Source organism: Ambystoma mexicanum, chromosome 11 (genome assembly GCF_040938575.1).
Source record: "Ambystoma mexicanum isolate Mex_15411 chromosome 11, UKY_AmexF1_1, whole genome shotgun sequence".
NCBI lineage: Eukaryota > Metazoa > Chordata > Amphibia > Caudata > Ambystomatidae > Ambystoma > Ambystoma mexicanum.
Window position 1 is genome coordinate 840295547 of NC_090934.1, and position 20300 is coordinate 840315846.

A 20300-nucleotide genomic window follows, 5' to 3' on the forward strand; every position below is an offset into this window, starting at 1 on the left:
CTAATTAGAGTCGCGCTAAAGATGCGTTTAGACCTCTTACCCACACATGAGGTACAGGGAGTGAGATCTAATTGGGATAAGCAACGAAAGTTCTGTCGGTTTTGTAATAATGTGAACGATCTGGAAACTATAAGACATTTTATACTTGACTGTAAGTCATTATCCGAGAAAAGAGCACTGGTGTTCGATCAATTTTTAATTAATTACTGAACTTTAACGGCCAAAACATGGTGGGCAATAATGTTCAGTGGACAATATCACTTTCTTACAATACCAGTGGCAAACTATTGACAAACTATATTAACAAATTATTAATTTGATTTTTTGCTGTTTTTATGTAATTTGGAGAAGATATATTTTGATACATGTGATAATTTGACTTGAATGTAGGTTTATCCAATCTTGGTTTTTAGACAGTGATTTTTAAATTGTGTATTAACCAATGTTTAATGAAATGGAAACATTTTGTGGTATGTATTTGCTAAAAGTTTACTTGCAAGCAAAATAGCATGAAATACAAAAATATTTCAAAACATTCTTTGAACCCTAATCTACTGGTCCATTTTTCCGTATCTGTAGAGCCATAGAAATATTGAAGGTAAAAGGTCAAAGATCCTGGTCTGTTGGTCTGTCTGTCGCTGATCTGGTTGACAGTATAATGAAAAATAAATTGAAGATTCATTCTGTTTCTACTCTGGCAAAGGTAAAACATCCATGCACATTATTTTTCTCTACTCCAAACACTGAATTCTATATAGTTCTAATATATAGTTGAGGGAGGAGAAGAAATGCCTATTTCATTGTGTATGTTTAAATCCTATAAGCGAATACGAACTGTGCTGAAATTAGCCTGCAGGTGAAATACTTCACAACTATCCTCTACTTCAGCAGTGCTTCTCTTCTTATTACAGATTCCTGTTTCAACCCGCCTTCATTCCTGTACAAATTAAAACTCCTCTGTAGGACGTGGCAGTGCTTTGTGTGTGGGAGTGTGTGTGTGTGTGTGTGTGTGTGTGTGTTTATTTACCTTAAAGGAATGGTTCGGTCAAAATGTTTTATTGCCCCTACGGGTCGGCCATGTGTTTTTAAGCCTAAGTCGCTCGATTTTAGAAAAATTTCCTATGGACCTTACCCGAGTTTTCGTCCATTAAACGCACACGAAAACAGGCACCAGGGCGCTGCCCTTTTGTAATAATCCTATCATTTCCCCCATGGCCCTGGCTGACCTGCTTTTGCGGCACTAAATCATATCCCCCGCCCCTGAGCCTGACATTATCAAAACATTCATATTCCCCGCCTCTCTCCGTGACGTTTCTGTGCTGCGTAGGCAAATGCGCCCAGTCGTCTTCTACGCGACTTCACACAGAACCCGGAAACCAACACAGATCAACTCACAACACAGCGCGCCACAATTCGGAATATGAAACTGTACTTTAAAATCAAACAGCAACACGGTACATTTGGTAAAGTACATTTATTTGACATTAAATGTTTATAGAATATTCAGCAATTGCCATATGAACTCCGAAAGCCATTTATTTTCTTTTATCTCTATCCGCAAATCCGTAAAAGTTTATCGTGAGTCACGCGCTGTTCCTTTATGGTACACAGGGTGTTGGTTTTCGTTAAAAGAAGCACTTTTGTCGCACGTTGAACCACAAGGCTGTTCCATCAAGTAGGCACTAGGCCAGCGTGAAGTTTGATATGTTGCTTCTAGCTGCTAGTACCGCATAAGGGCATATGGGCCCTTGGCGATCGTCCCATAAAATCATCAGAATTGTGCAGTTGTTTACATTAAGCTGCAGCTGGCGGTTAAAAAAACCATCTGCCGGTGTCTGAAACTTGTGGCAGTAGCAAAAGGAAAGGATATATCTGTTTTGAAAACATAAAATGTATTATTGGTCTCGGCAGCCGATCTTTATTAATATTATTCATTTTATTTATTACGGCCGAGCTGAAACTATTTGCTTTCAAGGATAGTGCAATGGAGTATGTTCGGCTCTAAAATCAATGTGAAAAGTAACGAAATAAACAGAGGTTAGCACACATTGAGAAACAACTGTTTGTCTACATGCGTGTGGAATGTGGACCTGCATGCCCATGTGCCCGCTACAAGGACGATCCCACAAACGTTTTCCAAGCTCTTCATTCATTCATTCATTTATTCATGCATCCATTCATTAATTCTTCATTTCGGTATAAAAGTGCCTAAAGAGTTACTTACATTATATTTGCAATTTCCATTGTGTCTCTGCGTAATGCAGTCTGTAAATCCCACTGTGCTCTTGACAACGATTTTTCGTATACTGAACTAACATGAAACTCGGTCTAGTTTCAGAATTTTCTGCCTTATCGTCTCTTACGTTATTGCACCCTCGCCCTCCCTTCAAATGTAGTTCTTTCGGCATGGTATCTGTCTCCCAAGGTCAAAAAACAATAGAACCTTATTCTGCCAGTGCGAGTTGTGGGCCTGCTCAGGGCGCGAGCTGAAAATCAAAGCCGCTGACCTTCACTAGAAATGAGCATACATTCTTTCTTTGCAACATCCCGTAGTAAAGCCATCTGTGAGAACTTGAAGTTTCAAATCCATCTATGTACTGCGCCTCAATGTGCAAATGCGAACTGGCTTCTCTCCCATCTGCAACGGCTCGCTTGGCACATTCTAAGGCCCCCAATTTTGTCCTCGTTCTCTGCAAGCTTTGAAGCCCCAAGGAAACATAACTATTTAGACTTTTAATTTTTTGGGGAAGGTCAGGGAAAGTATAAAGTACCCAAGGAGTTGAGTTGAAAGTGAGATTTATTGTTTGTTTGTTTTATTATTTGCAATACGCAAGCCTCCCCTCGGTTAACAGTGCGCAGCATTTACAAGAGATTGCGAAATTAGTTACATCAACAAAAATATATACATACACATATAGACAAGGTCAGCAATATGAGGTGAATAGAGAGAGAATTCAAAGATGACACCCAGGTTGTTCGGCACCCAGGATGGTGAAGGTAGGGGTTAGGGTTAGCGTACTTTGTATGCACACTGTACAATAACATTTATTTACAAAAAGACAATCGTATTACAATTATTTAAACCAGGATTTGTACTTCACAACCAGCTCTCCTTTGGGTGGACATGGCACAGTGGCAATGTTGGGTGGCAATGGATCAGTGCCCTGCACAGAAACGTTCAAAATTCCATATCTGTGCTTCTCTAATACAGCAACAATAAGGCTTTTGACAAAGTCAAACTCCATTTCCTCATAGACTGGTTTGATCACCCGTTGCTTACTTCTTTTTGAAAAGGCTTGCCCTTAGTCCTAGATTGTTCACGGCCGAGATTCTCGTTATGGGCCAAGACCGCTAGTAGAGTCCTATGTCTCATGCCCTGTATGCTGAAATGCAAGCGCTTTGGCCTGTACTTTAGGCACATATTGTGGAACACCTCCAAACCTCCTGTGTGACAGAATTCTGTGAGTCCCCTCAAATCTCTTGATAGAGATTTATCAAAAACGATCTTCTCAATGGCTTTATGTGTTGAAGATGGATTCAACCACTTCTTCTTCCGTGCCTCCACTGGGGACAAAGGGCCATGTTCACATTGGTGGAAATGTAGGTTTTCTGACCAGCGGTGCACGTTGGTACAGTGGTGCATCAGTGACTGCCATTTTTCAAGTAGAATTTCCACTGACCCTTCACAAGTTTTGGAGCTCCACCAAAGATGGTTGCTGATAGACTGGGACCACTCTGAAATACTTTCCAAACCTTTTTTTTCTCCCTGCAGCCGAGATTTTCTTATTGATTGATTTAGCAAGATGCCATACGTCAAATTGATGTTTAATATGTGGGAACTTCTCTCTCATTGTCTTGGCAATTGAAACATGTCTGTCCGTGGCTATGAGGTCGATGTGCATTCCCCTCGATTGCAGATATTCCACTGATTTTATAAATCCTAGTTTCTCCATGGCCACTGAGGATGTACATTGTGTTACCTGCACGACCACCAAACTCACAATTTTCTTACTATCCATGTCCTGAAAGTGGTAGGTGCAGTACTGTCCATCGCCGGCTAGCCTGAATCATTTGCCTTCGAATGTACTTGCTAGAGACAATTGTTCAATTTTCCAAGCATCACTAATTGGCCGGAAACAGATAATCACGTTGGTATTTGCAGTACTGCGTTTTTTAAATTAAATGGAGTCCCACAAACTAAAAGAAAGACTCTACCTTTCTAAAACTGGAGCCACTAAAAAGTAATGCAGCTGCACACAGTAGATTGCTTGCTGGCAGTTTCCCCAGCATCGGTTGTGCAGACCATGAAAACGTATGATGTAATGTACAGGCGGCATGTATTGTGACGTTACTGCCTTGTTTTTGATGAGTCACATGAATCAATGGCTTCCCACATACTTTCTCTCTGACGGAATGCCCACATTTCAGCATACTTATAATATCCATCAAACAACTGTCGAATACTATGTATTTGCCCTCTTTCATTAGACTGTCATCCTGCGTCAAAGTTGTTTCGGCCTGTGACGTTGAGGACATATCGCCACATTTGAAAGAAATATCGCTGCTATCAAGTTCTGGTTCATTCTCTGTCATTTCAACATCTGCTACTTCAACATTGATGGGAGAACACAACAATGTCGACAGCTTTTTTGGTGGCAATTTTTTGGCGGGTGTAGATAGTGTGAATTTATCTGCGACTACTTCAGAGCTATCTTCAATACATCCAGTATCATGTTATTGCGGTGGTGCGTTCGTACTGTAGCAATGGTCCAATACAACTTTGCTGGATTCTCCGGACACATTCATTTCATTTTCTGTATATTGGACATGAGCATCCCGAGTCTCCACACGCAGCGTCTGAATTAATAGTTCCTCCATAGCCTCCATAGTGTAAATGGTCTGGCAAGCAACATCTCTCATTCGCTTCACTGTCTGTGTATGTATAGTTCGTAGACCCACAGATAACTAGAGGACAGATTGGAAAAGGGATGTGCGGTTTAAACACAAGATAAAGTATAGTACAATTGGCTGGAAAAAAACATAAAATAGTCCCCAGCACAAAAGTTTTTCTAAAGTTATGAACTGTTTGTAACTAACCTTATTTTTGTTTCTTTTCTTTGCAACTTTTTTGACTCGACCTTCACCATCTGCACGCTGTTGCTCCGATACGTATCCGCATGTCTCCCCGTCCTCTTGCGCTGCAACGACTATATTTTATGTATCCGCATAGACAGCACGGAATGAGGCTCCATCAACTCCCTGAATCATAGTATTTTCATTACTGTGTATCAAAATATTGTTAGCATTAAACACACGTGAGGACGAACACACATGTACATCTCAATAGCCAAACACAATTTAAACATTGTGTGGAACAATCAAACGACAAATATTCGAGCTCTGATGACCTAGTTCGATGGAGCTGTCAGTATCCATACCTCTGGCTCTGCATGGACTGCCACGAATGATTGTATTGAAGAGGAGGCATCAGCAACTCCCTGAAACACAGTACTTGCGTTAGTATGGTTTTCAATATTGGAAACATAACACACACTTGGGGTCGACGGCACAGGTACATCTAAAGAGATAACCACAAATGTTGCATTGTATAAAAGAATCAAGGAATATTTAAATATGATCAGATTTAATCAACTTATTTCTCTGATTTCTTTACATCTGCATCATCTAAATGGGATCTTGTGATTGTAGTGGAAGCTCCATCGTCTCCCTGAAACACAGTACTTGCGTTAATAGGGAAGAAAGTATAGCAAATGGAATCACGTTATATGATCACGCTCGATGGAGCTGTCAGTATCCATACCTCGTGCTGCTGAAGAATATCTAGGGTTGTTGTCAATGCGGTGTTGTCAGCTTCCGAAAGCTGTTGCGCCGATTCGTATCCGCATGGTCCCGCTTCCCCTGGAATTACTTGAATGTCAGGCTCTGTATCAAGTGCGTGGGTTGACGCTTCAACAACTGCCTGAAACATAGTATTTGCATTAGTAAGGATTACAATATTGAAAACACAACACACACTTAGGGTTGGCCGCACAGGTACATATCAACGGCTAACCACTAATGAAACATGGTGTAGAACAATCAAACGACAAGTGTTCCAGTCCTGATGATCACGGTCGATGGAGCTGTCAGTATCCATACCTCGTGCTGCTGAAGGACATCTAGGGCTGTTGTCAATGTGGTGGACGCTTCAGCATCTCCCTGAAAGACAGTACTTGCATTAGTATGGATAACACTAATTATAACTGAAAACAAACACCAGGGGACGACAACTAAGGTGTATATCAATTGTAAAGCACTAACCAAACAATTGGTAAAATAATCACACGATACATAAAAACTATTACTTGACATGCATAAAACAAGTCTGTAGCGGAATAGCCAAGTATAATTACCTGATACGCGCTAGAAGTGGTTGATAACTGCGAGCACGTCACGGAAGTAGAATGTTCTTGCTTCAGATTCAAGGGATAGTCAAGAAGTTGTAAAGGTAAATTACTGTTTGATAATGAAATGCCAATATTTAAAATTGCCATGTAAGGAGACAGAATACTTGAGTAATGCGCAATATAGCACAGTTCCCTGTGCCCATCGATAGATTTCGTTTGTGGGTTATGAAATCTAAAAATAATATATTGATAAATGTCATTATTCAAAAAACTGACACAGCCCTCTCCATGCTCCACTCTGCTATATCTGATACTCTTGATATCCTTGCCCCTGTCATGAGAATCCGCCTGAAGCCCAAAGCCAAATGTAACTCCTGGTATGACTCGGATCTCGTCACCCTAAAACGCAAGTGCAGGGTGGCAGAGAGGAAATGGCGTGCTTCATGTTCATCCTCTGACAAACTGGCCTGCCGCCTGCTCCAAAGGCAATACCGTCTCTCCGTTCTCACCAAGAAAAGGGCCCTTATCCAAGCCCGCATCTCTGCGGCATCTAACAACTCGGCTGAACTCTTTAAAATCTGCAAAGAGCTTGCCAACCCTGCTGCAGTCTCTACCTATCCTGTCCCCTCCCAGGCCCTCTGCACTGCTCTGGCCTCTCACTTCATCTCTAAAACTCAGGACATCCTGTCCTCACTCTCCTCCTATCACCTCCCTCCCTCTCTTCCCGGCTTTTCCTCTGGCCCTTCTGCAGCTACCCCTCCTCCCTCCTTCTCTGCCTTTCCCCTTTTTTCTGCTGATGAGGTTTCCAGACAAGTCCGATCTATGAAAGTCTTGTCTAAACAGGTTCACCCCTGTTCCTCCAAAACTATCAAGGACCACATCGACTCCCTGGCTCCTGCCCTGGCTGACTTTTGCAACCACTCCTTCGCCTCTGGAGTCTTCCCATCCCCCCTCAAGCACTCGCTTGTGCACCCTCTTCTTAAGAAACCCTCTTCCGACCCCTCCTGCCCGGCTAACTATTGCCCAATCTCCATCACTCCCTTCCTGGGCAAGCTCCTGGAGAAACTGGCCATCTCCCAACTTAACCTCAATGCTGAATCTGTTGGTAGTCTTCATGACCATCAATCTGGCTTCAGAGCGGCTAGAAGCACGGAAACTGCTCTCCTGAACATCCGTGATGACCTGCTCTTGAACCTCGACTCCAACACTCCGTGAGTTCTCATTCTGCTCTATCTCTCTTCGGCCTTTGACACTGTCAACCATGCCATCCTGCTTAACCTTCTCCGTGATAACCTGGGTATCACTGGTCAGGCTCTGGCGTGGCTGACCTCTTTCCTTTCCAATCGACCCTCCCAGGTCCAACTTGGGTCCTCCCTCTCTGACATCTTTTTCTCCACCTGTGGTGTTCCCCAGGGGTCTAATCTCTCTCCCTGGCTGTTCAACCAGTATCTTGCATTCCTTGCCCACCGCATCGCCGCCCTCTGCCCCAACTTTCAGTGCTATGCGGACGATACCTAGCTCATTTTCCGGCTACCCTCGGCCTCCTCCTCTCCGTCCCTCGTCTCTGACTGTCTGTCTGCTATCCAGGAATGGTGTGCCGCCAATGACCTCTGCCTTAATGCCAGTAAGACTGAGATTCTACTCATCAGCACACCCACTCCCTCCTTCCCTGCAGCTCTCTGGCCAGCCTCTCTTGGCTCTCTTCCTGCTCCTACCTGCAAGGCAAAAAACCTCGGGGTCATCTTGGACTCCACACTCTCCTTCTCTCCTCATATATCTGACGTCTCTAAGAAGTCACACTACCAGCTGCACCTCCTCAGAGGTATTCTTCCCTTCCTCTCCTTCCCCCAGAAGCTCACTGTCTCCCGAGCCCTGGTTCTCTCGAAGCTGGAATACTGCAATAGCCTCTATCTTCATCTGCCTGCCTCCACTCTCCGCCCTCTGCAACTCATCCAGAACAGAACTGCGAGACTTGTCCTTGGCCTCAAACCCAGGGACTGTATCTCTCCAGGACTGAAATCTCCACACTGGCTCCCAGTTGCTGCGAGGATTAAGTTCAAAACCCTCTGCATTGTCCACAAGGCCTTCTGGGGCCTAAATACCTTCAACTCTCTTTTTCTAAATATCTTCCTTCCTGAGCCCTTCGCTCATCCGTCTCCAACTCCCTCAGGGTCAGCCGCTTCTCGAAGCAACAAGCTGGGGGTAGATCTCTCTCCTCTTTGCTTCTGCTTTCTCTCTCCCTCTCCCCTGCTAAATTCTTCACTGAAACTGCACTGAATCTGCTACAGGGCCACTCTCACCGACCTCGGTCCTGGGCCCAGCCACTCTCCACTTGCACTGCCTCCCTGGCAACCCCTGCACTGCGGGACTGTCTCTGTATCCCTACAGCCCCCCCTTCCCAGCACTTGTCTGCACTTACCTTGCACTTGCCACCAGCTGGCCCTATTTTTTTTTCTTTTTTACTCTACTTACTTTGTACTGCACTTCCCCCCTCCCCTTCCCCTTTTCCCTTTCCCCTACCCCTGCACTTGCGCGGTCTGAATGACACCTGGCCTAGTAGGATCGTTGTCTGTCTTCCCCTTGTTCCCCCCTCCCTGCCTCGTCGCGCCTTGAAACACTTGTGTATAGGCGCGTTACAAATGCCACATCATATCATATCACTCATATCAATGTCGAAAGTATTACAAATTGGAAACAACACCTAAAATATCAATGAATCCATTTGGCTACCTACACACTACCGCAAGGCCTAAAGGTAAAAACAGACTCTTGACTCACCAGTGGCAGAATGTGGACGAATAGAGTGGGAATAGCGTTTGCGAGCAATTTTCGTGTCGATCGCCATTTATTCTTCTTTGTTACCCAAGATGTGGTGTACATGTTCGAGGGAAAGTGCCGGCTGCAGATGCGGTATCGATCACCCCTCTTGTCCTCAAAGACTTGTTGGACTCTACTTTCCAGCTCATCCAGTGGATATCCGCAATGTCTGACCCATTCTCTTATTCGATCAACAGTTTTCGGGAATACATGCATTGTACTGCCTTCAGATTTAGCATGGGTCTTCGAAGGGCAACCGCTAATCGAACAGGCAGGCATTGTTGAAAATTCTAGAAAAGTAAATATCAAGATTATTATAAAACCTTGATGAATAAAAATGTCATAAAGTAAATGAACCATACCATGCTCAATGCAAGGTTTGTTTTGGTCTCCGGAACTATACCAGTTCATCATGTGCGACTTAGTATTTGCATAAGTTACAGAAATGTTTTAAATTATGTGACTAAACTCTGAACATGTGACTCGTCCCTTGGATGTTCTGTCTTGCACGAAAAGGAAACATGCTTACATTATACACTGGACCCCCGAAGGATGCAATTCGATGACAATTGACACAGATGAAAATAAATAGATCTATTGATAGCATAACAATTGAAACTGAAGTCAATAGCAATGAGACCAATGACCATAGCTCTATTGGGTACTGTAATCGCAAATGGATAAAAAATGTAAAAATGACTGAAATATAACTAGGATACATGGCCTTACCTTGACCAACAAACAGTTGGGTTCAGCAGGCCGAGCAGTATGTTGCAGGAGAACGGGTAGATGGCCACAGGTAGCACACTGACGAGTTTGCTCGAAGCGGTCATAGATAGCACGACGACGAGCAGATTAGCATAGATCTCAGTGCTTCTCAGGTAGAAGGTTCAGGAGTTGACTTGCAAAGCACAAAGATGTTTTCATGAGACATATCAAATGGTATAAGTATTAGAAACAGGGGTGTGTTTGTGAATGAATGACGTGTGTATGTCGTGGTATTATGTGGATTGCAGGGGGGCGGGCTGCCTCAGGGGAGGCCTGCCTGGAGGCACAGGGTCTGAGGAGGCCATGTGAGCGATGGCCCCCGGGCGTGGGATACCCTTTGAAGTGTACATGCTGTTTGGCACCTTGACCGTTTGCGCCCATGCCAGCGCTTATCCCCGGGTGCGAATCGCCTTTGATAGAGGGGGGTGGGATGGATGGGCCTGGGGCATGCAGATAAGGCACAGGAAGACTGCTGAATGGAGACACACCTATGTGGATTGCAGGGGGGCAGCCTGCCTCAGGGAAGGCTTGCCTGGAGACACGGGGTCTGAGGAGGCCATGTGAGCGATGGCCCCCGGGCGTGGGATACCTTTTGAAGTGTACATGCTGTTTGGCACCTTGGCCGTTTGCGCTCGTGACAGCCCCCCATGCCAGCGCTCATCCCCGGGTGCGAACCGCCTTTGATAGAGGGGGGTGGGATGGATGGGCCTGGGGTGTGCAGGCAAGTGTGTGGGAGCGAGGGGCCATAAGGCCCCTCTCATCCTTTACTTCTCAGTAGAAACTCGCACCAAGTGCCTCCAGTAGTGGGTTTGCCCCTTGCCCTTATGTGATGTTAACTTTGGATGACATTCGCGTAGATGGGACCACAGAGCAGGACACGGGGCATCCATTTTTGTACCCCCTTTCCACTCCATCTTGGTGACCAGGCCTCACTGCGCAGAGCACATGGCCCCCACCCTCGTTCCCACTCTGACTGGAAAACTCCAGAGGTATTTGCAACAGCTAATAAATGTAACACATCACTCTTCCTCTGAGATCACGGTCCTGCATGTGAACCAGCCTGAACTAAGCACATAGCTCGTTCATCTCCACAAATGTGATCTTGCCCACGCACCCTCGCCAGTTGAAATTTACTGCCGTTCTGACCCTGTGTCCCTGCAAGGTATTCTCTTCATGTGCCAGACCACTGACCATGTCATGATGCCCACCTAGCAGATCCCCAACTAACATTAGACCTCTACGCAGGATATCGTTGCCTATCAATAACAAATACCGCATACCAGAGATTCTTGTGAGCACAGACCCACACTTCAAACAGTGTATTATAGTGGTCAAGACCCTTAAACTAAGGCCTGTATAATCCAATGTTAATTGATAGTATAGTTATATGTGTGACTTTTATAGAGACATGACCGACTGAAAGACTTTAAACAAGTGTTATTTAGTGCATGCATTATTGAGAATATATTATGTTGGCTTAGATAGTGACCACCCTGCTTCACAGCGACCTGACCTTCACCCATTCCGAGCACAGATGTCTGACGTCCATCCTTGAATGGAGACACACTTGATTAATTTAAAAAATCAAAACAATCGTCGTTAAAATATATGTGGTGTTTTATTTTGTATCTTATTTTGATGACACAAAAATACAAGACTTTAAACATTGTACAGGTCAGGTTGCAGCATAGCGAGAGAATATTGCTTGTACTGACTGCTGTCACTCGGGAACGTTTCTCTTATGGCACCAACGGCACAGGCGGGTATCACTCTTCGAACGCGGTGTCCAAGCCTCCCGTGGAGCCACCATGTAAAGGAACGATAGGCCACCAGCCGGTACCACCTGTGAAAAGGAATGAAACAAACTGTTTTTAAATGACGATAAGTTTAATAAACGTTTGTTGTCAATGACAATTCTTGTAACTAATGGCATTCTGCTCAGACAAATGGTATCTAGACACAGCACACTATTGAACGACTTTCATGCGTTACAATGATATGTATATGTAATTTTGGATATAGTAGAAGACCATGAAATAGGAGTGGCATGACAAGCAGAGTATACTTACTCGTTACTCGGATTACGAGGACGAAAAGTTGCGCGAAGTTCGTGCATAAGCACCATCATTATCATCAACACGGACAGTGTGAGGCAAGCTTCCCTGAAGTGTGGCAGCTCGGTGATGCATTGCGGTTGTGGCTCGCCTTCCGAAATGTAGGCCACGCATCCTGAGTTTTCACAGCAACAGCAGTTCTCGTCCTCGGTTGGCATTAGCTCGCACCGATTGCATGTGCACCAGGTGGAAACACCATCCATGCGACTAGGTCCAGGCTCTTCAGCTGTTGAATCGTCCTCCCAACTGCCGTCCGAAGACTCATCGTTTTCGCGTGTTTCCCTTTCCAGTAGTAGTTCCTAGGTATACTCGGGCTCGTACATGTAGGGCATTATTGTAGCCATTGTGTGTTAAACAAACTAAAATAATTTATAGCGGTGGTACTGGTATCTGTTCACACGGGCTACAAGCAACGAAGGTAGCTGACCAGAGCACAGAAACGAGTCACAGAATACTCAAAGTAACACAGAGAAGAATGGAATCGAAAATCTGCTGCTGTGTGTTGTGAAACGGTCTGTTTATACTTATTGAGGAAAGAGGCGTCCTGCCATTTCCATGGCGACACGTCATTAGCTGAAGCGCAGCGAATGTTGACACGAGACGGGCTTTGGCGTTGTGAAATGGGCGGTACGCGTCTGCTGATGACAGGCTCAGGGGCGGGGGATATGATTTAGTGCCGCAAAAGCAGGTCAGCCAGGGCGATGGGAGAAATGATAGGATTATCACAAAATGACAGCTCCCTGATGCCTGTTTTCACGTTTAATGGACGAAAACGGGGTTAGGTCCATAGAACATTTTTCTAAAATCGAGCGACTTAGGCTTAAAAACACATGGCCGACCCATAGGGGCAATAACATTTTTTGGCCGAACCATTCCTTTAAAGCAGGGAGCCTGGCACATTGGCAATTCCAATTGACAGGCCGATTCATGGGATTAATGTGCGCTGAAATTTTCGGCGAAAGCGTGCGAATCACAGCGCAAGTGCGAAAATCGCAGCAAAACCCGCGCACAGCGATTCATGGAAGTCTGTGCGCATGTAAATCCCAGGATGTGCGCCAAAATTCTGCGTTGCGCACGCTGGTGCACACGTCTCCAAACAGCGTGCGCTACGCGCACAGCGAAATCGCACATAGCGCGGCGCACACAACAAAAGTAGGCGGAACAGGGGGCGTGACACGCGGAATGGGGAACAACGCATGAAAATGTGGGCGCCACGGGGAAGTACAGGAGGCAAATGAGCGGAACGCCCACACACGCGTTTAAAACACGTATTCATGGAATCGAACGGGGCTAACGCGTGTACCAAAAAATACGCGCTAATCCGGAAACACGTACGCCAGCATGAAGCAGGCATACGTAGACCCGCGCAGCATAAAAGTGCGCGCAAACAACAAACAAGCTCAGACGGCAGGATGAATATACCGTTCCTAGCAGCAGTGGTCGTGGGATACCGCAGGAGGAGGAGGATAGTTGGGCCCAGAATTTTTACACCCAGAACCATCCTTTTTGGGATGCCTGATGACCAGGTGTATGGGAGGTACAGGTTTCCACCTCACATAATACTCGACCTGGTCAGTGAGTGGGAGGATGACCTCACATCACCCACCCTGTGCTCCCAAGCACTCAGCCCCCTGGAGAAGGTCCTTAATGTACTGCACTTCTTGGCCACTGGATCATTTCAGCTGACAACTGCTATAGTGGGGGCGGTGTCACAAGCCACGCAGTCACGCTGCCTACACCAGGTGTTGGCCATCATGACTGCACGCCCATCAGTCCGCAGGCACATGTACCTGCCCAGAACACCTGCAGAAAGGCAGGCTACCGTCCAGGATTTTTACGGGGTGGCACAATTCCCCAAAGTGCTAGGTGCTTTTGATTGCACCCATGTGGCTCTACGTCCCCCCAGGGCATCAGAGCACATCTACAGAAACCGCAAGCACTGGCATTCCATCAACGTCCAGGTAGTATGTGATGCCAAGGGAATCATCACCTCAGTATATGCCAACTATCCAGGGTCCACCCACGACAGTTTCATTTACAGAATGTTAACCCTAAACCGGGACCTAGAAGCTGGGCGGCATGGCGATACATGGCTGCTCGGTGAGTATAAATGCCTCTGCACATGCATGCATGCATGTCAGATACTAAGTAATGTCACAACCCCACTAATGATACCCATTATTACCTCGCCAGGGGACAGTGCCTACCCTCTGAGCACCCACATGATGACGCCAATTCGGAAACCCACCACGCCACCCGAGGTAAGATGCAACACAGCCCATATTGCAACCTGGGGCATAGTGGAGTGCACATTCGGAGTGCTCAAGTCACGCTTTCGCTCCCTTGACCGTTCTGGTGGGCAGCTACTATACGCTCCCCCAGTAGTGTGCAGGATCATAGTGGCAGCATGTGTCCTGCAAAACGTTGCAACACGCCGGGGCCTGCCGGTGGACAAGGTGGTGCCCCCACATCCCCAACCACATGCACGCCCGCTGCGCATGGGAGGGGAAAGGACACGTGGTGAGGCAGCCCATACGCAGCTGGTGGCCAATTACTTCACCTAAAATCACACCCCTGCGGAGTGCACACAGCCCTGGCACATACCAGCTGACAATCAATGATGATGACATAAGGGACAGTCAACTGTCACTACCATACCAGCCTGAGATAGGTCACATGGAAGTGCTACATTGTGTGCATCCCTACCTACTTAAACAAAACCAATGATGTGTGATAAAAAGACACACATTCATGCTGCATGAATGACTACCCCCTTGCAAAATACAACATGAAAATAGTGCCATGTCAAGCACCCCCTCCCCATCTCAGCTACCCAACACACCATGGCATGTCATGCAATGTGAAAGCAACCAAATGAATGCACAACACATGACACAAGTGTCACAAAGTACACTGTCTGAAATGGAAAAAGGCCACAGACAATATGCTCCCAGTAATGAATAAGAAACGGCACACATGAACAAATACTTACCAGCAACACAATACAGAAACACAGGATGAAACAGTGGCAAAATATGACAGTACAAATTCAAAGTAGTGCAAGTCTTACAACCTGAATACGCCAGCACATCGACCCCTTCCATCTGTACAGTGTTACTGCCACGCAAATGTCTGTGTACTGCATACAACATGAACTCCATCTGCAAAGTAGACGGCCTTGTGAAGACATGAGGAAGGAACCTGCAAATTAGGAGGAAGACAAGGATGCACAAGCACATATCAATACACCATGCAGTGTAGAAAACAACAACAATATCCACTAGGAATGTCTACACAGTATTGACTACAGACTGCCCACACAGCTCATGGGAGCCCAACGTCACTGTGTAATTCACTGTCACTTGGTCACATCCTTTGCAAGCCCATGGTAATGGGAAGCAGGAGGGGGTGTGGCTCACGAACCCAAGCATCTAACCCAAACTCAGGACAAGCCTGCATGTGCCCAGCCGGAATACAGTGGATGCCCACGGGAGCCACACAAGGCAACACACTGTAAAAAAAAAAAAATAATAATAAAAAAAAAATGGCCATGTGGGGCTCAGGGGGAGTGGGCAAGGCCACCCAGGAGGTACGAGAACAAGGTGCACACCAACACCCACCTGCGTGGATGTTGCGGAAAAAAAAATACCTCCTTGGGCTCATGGCCTGCATGGCTATGCCATTGTGGGAGAACTGCTGTCGGTCTCCTCACCCTCTGCTGCTGCATCAGGAGGTGGTGGCACTATGGGAGGCAGCCCACGCAAAGCCTGGGTATGGTCCTCCATGGCAGCAAGCATGCGGGTCTGGAAGGTCAGATTCTGGAGGATTAATGTGCGGAGATCCCCATGCAGCACCTCACGGGTTGCCTGCATTTCTGCACGCATGGCCTCGCGTGATGCCCGGATCTCCTCACGTGTTGCCTGCATCTCAGCTGAGAGCGAACGTGTGAGCTGCTCCAGCTGCTGTTCTGCCCTAAGATTAGTGGAAGCCCCAAGGTCAACCAGAGTCTGCCTGAGGGTATGTAGTTCTTCCCTGAGGGCTTCCCTGTGGGCCTGGGACCTTGAGATCGATTGGCGCAGAGTCTCCAGTGCCGCCCGTCGGTCCTTGTTGGACGCCAACATGTCTTCCCTGTGTGATTGGCAAATGGAGTCTGTTGCCTGCTGTTGTTGCTCCATCTGTTTTTCAGGGGGGACAATGGAAGTGGCCACCCTCTCCATTGCCTGAGCCATCATTTCTACTGATGCTGCCTGTTCCCCATACAGTATTGCCTGGTGGCGCACGGCCACCGCGTCGACGGCACCACACCTGTTTGGGGCAAGGCAATCTGCACCTTGCTGTGCTGGCACTGCCTGAGGCTGCAGGACTGTATTCCCCCTCTGATCTGCTGGCCCAGGAACAGGATCAGATGCTGTGGAGTGTGACCCTGCATTAGTAACCGCCAAAGGCGGACCTACCAACACTGACATCCCCATAGAGGGTTCTACCCCTGGTGCAGGTGGGTTGGACAGAACAGAATCCCTGCCAGAAACACTTACCTGCGACGGCACATAAGTCTCATCGTCCGATTCAGCACCCGAATAGAGGTCTGGTGAGGTGCACCCAGAGACACCCCTGGAGAGTATAGCCTGCAGTAACATTGGGTTCTCACCCACCACCACACCACGTCGTCCACTGGTGCCCGGTCGTGCCAGAGATTCCTCCTGGGTCTGCACCATCTCCTCAACCTCAACAGCATCAAGTGCGTCATCACCTGCAAAAACATGAAAGAAAACAAATGGAAACAGGCATGAGCACCATAGCACACACATAGGCCATGACAAGCCACAGATCCAGTACATGATCAACACATGTCCCACATGACTATAACCCTGCCATGCATGCACCGTCAAAGAGTTGGAAGTGGAGTCAAAAAGGCAGACACTGGGGAGAGCAAGATGGAAAAGCAACACATTTATAGCATGTTGGGTAGCACAGGCACCACACACCAGGCTGTGAGTGGCATGTCCAATACACATACATGACACATACCACCACACAGATGTCATGTAGCATATCCACGGGAAAGTACAAAACTACAGCAATATGTGAGTGATTGAGTACTGTCACACATCCATGTGACACTGACATGATGAGAAGATTAATGCTGAATAGTGTTTCAAAATATGCGTGTGCCACACACTGAAACACATCCAGTGTCCAAAAATACTGTCTTTGTGGGCTGATCAAAGGTTGGTCACTTTGACATCACAGGAAACATCTGTCATGTTCCACATGCAAACAGCCCCTTATAATAATTTTTATGCAGGCCAATACTCCATCAGCCTGAATGGTGTAATCATTAACATAACCAGGTAATAATAGTGCCCCATTGTGGCCTGTAAACAATGACCGAAGCATATCACATATGTCGCAATAGGGCATAAAATTGTATAGCAAAAAGGGGAGAGTGCAAACAATCAGCATGAATGAAGACTTACTAAATCAGACCAATGTAGTTGCAAGACAACATTTCAAGGTAAAGTGCACAAATGTTGGTTTAATAGGCAACTGTGGCCAGAAGGGATACAGTCATACCCAAATCCAAGGCACGTGAATGTATGGGAGGAAGCACATGGGTGACCCATACCACTCAGGTGCACACACCCTCACCTGGCACTGAATCTGAACCCGTCACCCAAACAACATACACATGGGATTACACACACACACACGCATGGGCACTCACCGGACAATGCATCGTAATCAGGTAGTTCTCCCACGCCTTGGATCTGTTCCTCTGTGACGAAGGCCCCAGAAACAGACTCATGTTCAGTGAGTTTGTTGTCCTCTGGTGGAGACCCACCGCCAGTCACCAGGGTAGCGGCATGATTTGAGGCCAGCTTGTTCTTTGCTCTGCGTTTCAGGTCATTCCACCGCTTGTAGCAATCATCAGCTGTGCGCCTCACAAATCCAAGGGCACATATGCGGTCGGCGATGATCTGCCAGTGTGCCTTACGTTGACCAGTTGTGGTCTTGGACCCTGCAGTCACCAGCATTTTGTGGCTATGTGCAGACACATAGGACACAAGTGCATCAAGTTCCGGGTCATTAAAGCAAGGCTTCCTTGACGTGCCGGAGTGTGAAGCCGTGTCTGGGGTCTCATCCTGTCGTGCCAGAGCACCCTTCTTCCTCTTCTTTAAAGGTGGAATGGAGCTAGAGTGGCTTACGCCGCTCTGGTCAGTAGGTGCAGAAGCACCGGTGGACTGGGTAGTAGGAGTGTGGGAATGCACAATGACCATAGGTCTTGTTGCAGGCATTGGTTGCAGGGTAATGTTGGCAGGGCGATCGTCAGTTTGATGGACCTGGACCGACACTGCTCTGACTGGGAGAGTCAGAGCTGGGGCGGATGGAGCTGGAGCTGCAGCTGCAGCTGCCCCTGCAGCCTCCCCACCCTGCCTACTCGGGGCAGCAGATGACATAGCTGCCCCAGATCCACGTGGCTTGGTGACAACAACTTGCACCGCCAGACGTGGCCTAGACTTGCTGACCTGGAAGTCAGCCTGGGAGTCATCCTGTGCCAGGTCAGGTGCCACAATGGGCTGGTCCAACAAGGGCTGAGCTGGGATGGTGTCAGCCACGTTTCCCTCAACCATGGGGGGGGGGGGGGGCATGGGTGTCCCTGATTGGTCCTCCACACATGGGTATAGGGGCAACCTGCAAATCCCGGCCACGTCCCCTACCGCGCCCACCACGGCCACCTTTTTAAGGTAGGCCACCTTTGCCTCCCTTACCGCTTGGTCGCCTCCCAACCATGGCACTGATGTTGTTGTGCGTATGGGAGTTGCAGTAAACAATTGTCCTGGGCAATTGGGGGTCAAAGGGGTAGGGTACTAGATGGAATTCGTACCCTAGTGCTCTAACAAGGCTGTCTGTGACCCCTAGGGGAAGATGACGGGTCACGCAAAATCAAAAAATAACGTGCATGCAACCCCTCGTAGACCACGTGCGTGAAAAAATTTACCCGCACTACGCTGTGGCACCCAGAAACACAAAAATAAGCGTACGCGTAATACACGCAGCCTACAATGACCTCTGAAGGGGTACGCAACAGACTGGGCAAGCACAGCTGGTAAATACGTGCGCGACTCTCCGTCTGCCTGGAAAAAGAATGTGAAAAATAAGCGCGTGTGCGCGTTGGCAACACCCGCGCCAAAAGAAGAATTTCACGCTGTCTGAGGAGACAGGACAAAAGAAGAAGTGAACGCTGTTTGAGGAAACCGGCCCAACAAAAAATCTGAAAAAAGCTGTCGGAGGTAACAGGGAGTACAAACTTGAAACGCTGTGAAGTAATCGCGTGTCAACCGACAAGAAGTACAGAATTCACCCACTCGCTCTCCACGAAAAGCACATACAAGGAAATGGCGTCCGACACGTAGCTTTTAAACCAGCCCACACGTACACGTCAAGGCCCTTTCCTCCAATTACACAAGCTGACACTCGGACGTGCATTTTTTGGACATGTACGATGAACATGCACCCGTGTTGATGGAAACGCCCACGCGCGTCACTTACGCGCGTAGGCCCTTTTCTCGGAATACACGCATCCACACGTGGATGTGCAGTTTTTCCACACGCGATGCCACGTCACGAGGGAAACGCCCGTGCGGGTCACAAAAGCGCTTGCGCGCTAAGGGCCTTTGGTCCAATGAAACCGCGTACATGTGCTTACGCGCGAAGGGCCTTTCCTCGAATTACAAGCTGACGTGCAAGATTTTCACGTGGCAAATCACTCCGTATCAAGCTGGCCACGCAACAACACACAGAAGACCACGCTCCTGCCCAGATTTACTGCCCCCCAGAGCCCCGAGCACACTCCCACCTGCTGCTGCCTGACTGCCTGCTGCCCACGTGCCCTGCTATTTGCTGCCTGCACGTCAGCCAGGGGTGCAGTTGCTGTGACCACCCCTGCTGGAACCGAAGACTCCCGACTAGGATACCATCGCTCCACAGCCCAGCCCCAGGACCCAGTTGCCCACCCACTCCTGCCTCTGGGGTTGCCATGTCGGGCACAACACCATCTGGCAACACCCAGCCAGAGAGGCAGGGGACCACCAGCTTTAGTGCCAGGGAAGTTGGTGTCCTGATGGAGCAAGTCCTGGGGCAGTATGATGCCCTCTTTGGAAGTTTGCGCGCCGACAAGGAAGGACGGACAAGG

The 20300-nt window shown here is 47.6% G+C and overlaps 1 protein-coding gene across 2 annotated transcripts in view; it reads left to right on the forward strand.

Moving 5' to 3' along the window:
• UEVLD (UEV and lactate/malate dehyrogenase domains) overlaps nt 1–20300 on the forward strand; it is a 573150-nt gene that overhangs the window by 544050 nt on the left and 8800 nt on the right. Inside the window, exon 11 of one of the 2 annotated variants that reach the window (XM_069623794.1) lies at nt 580–703. The exons of the other annotated variant lie outside the window; for it this stretch is intronic. Within the exon in view, the coding sequence (XP_069479895.1) occupies nt 580–703 (124 nt within the window). The remainder of the gene's footprint in view (nt 1–579; nt 704–20300) is intronic. 2 annotated transcript variants of the gene reach the window in all.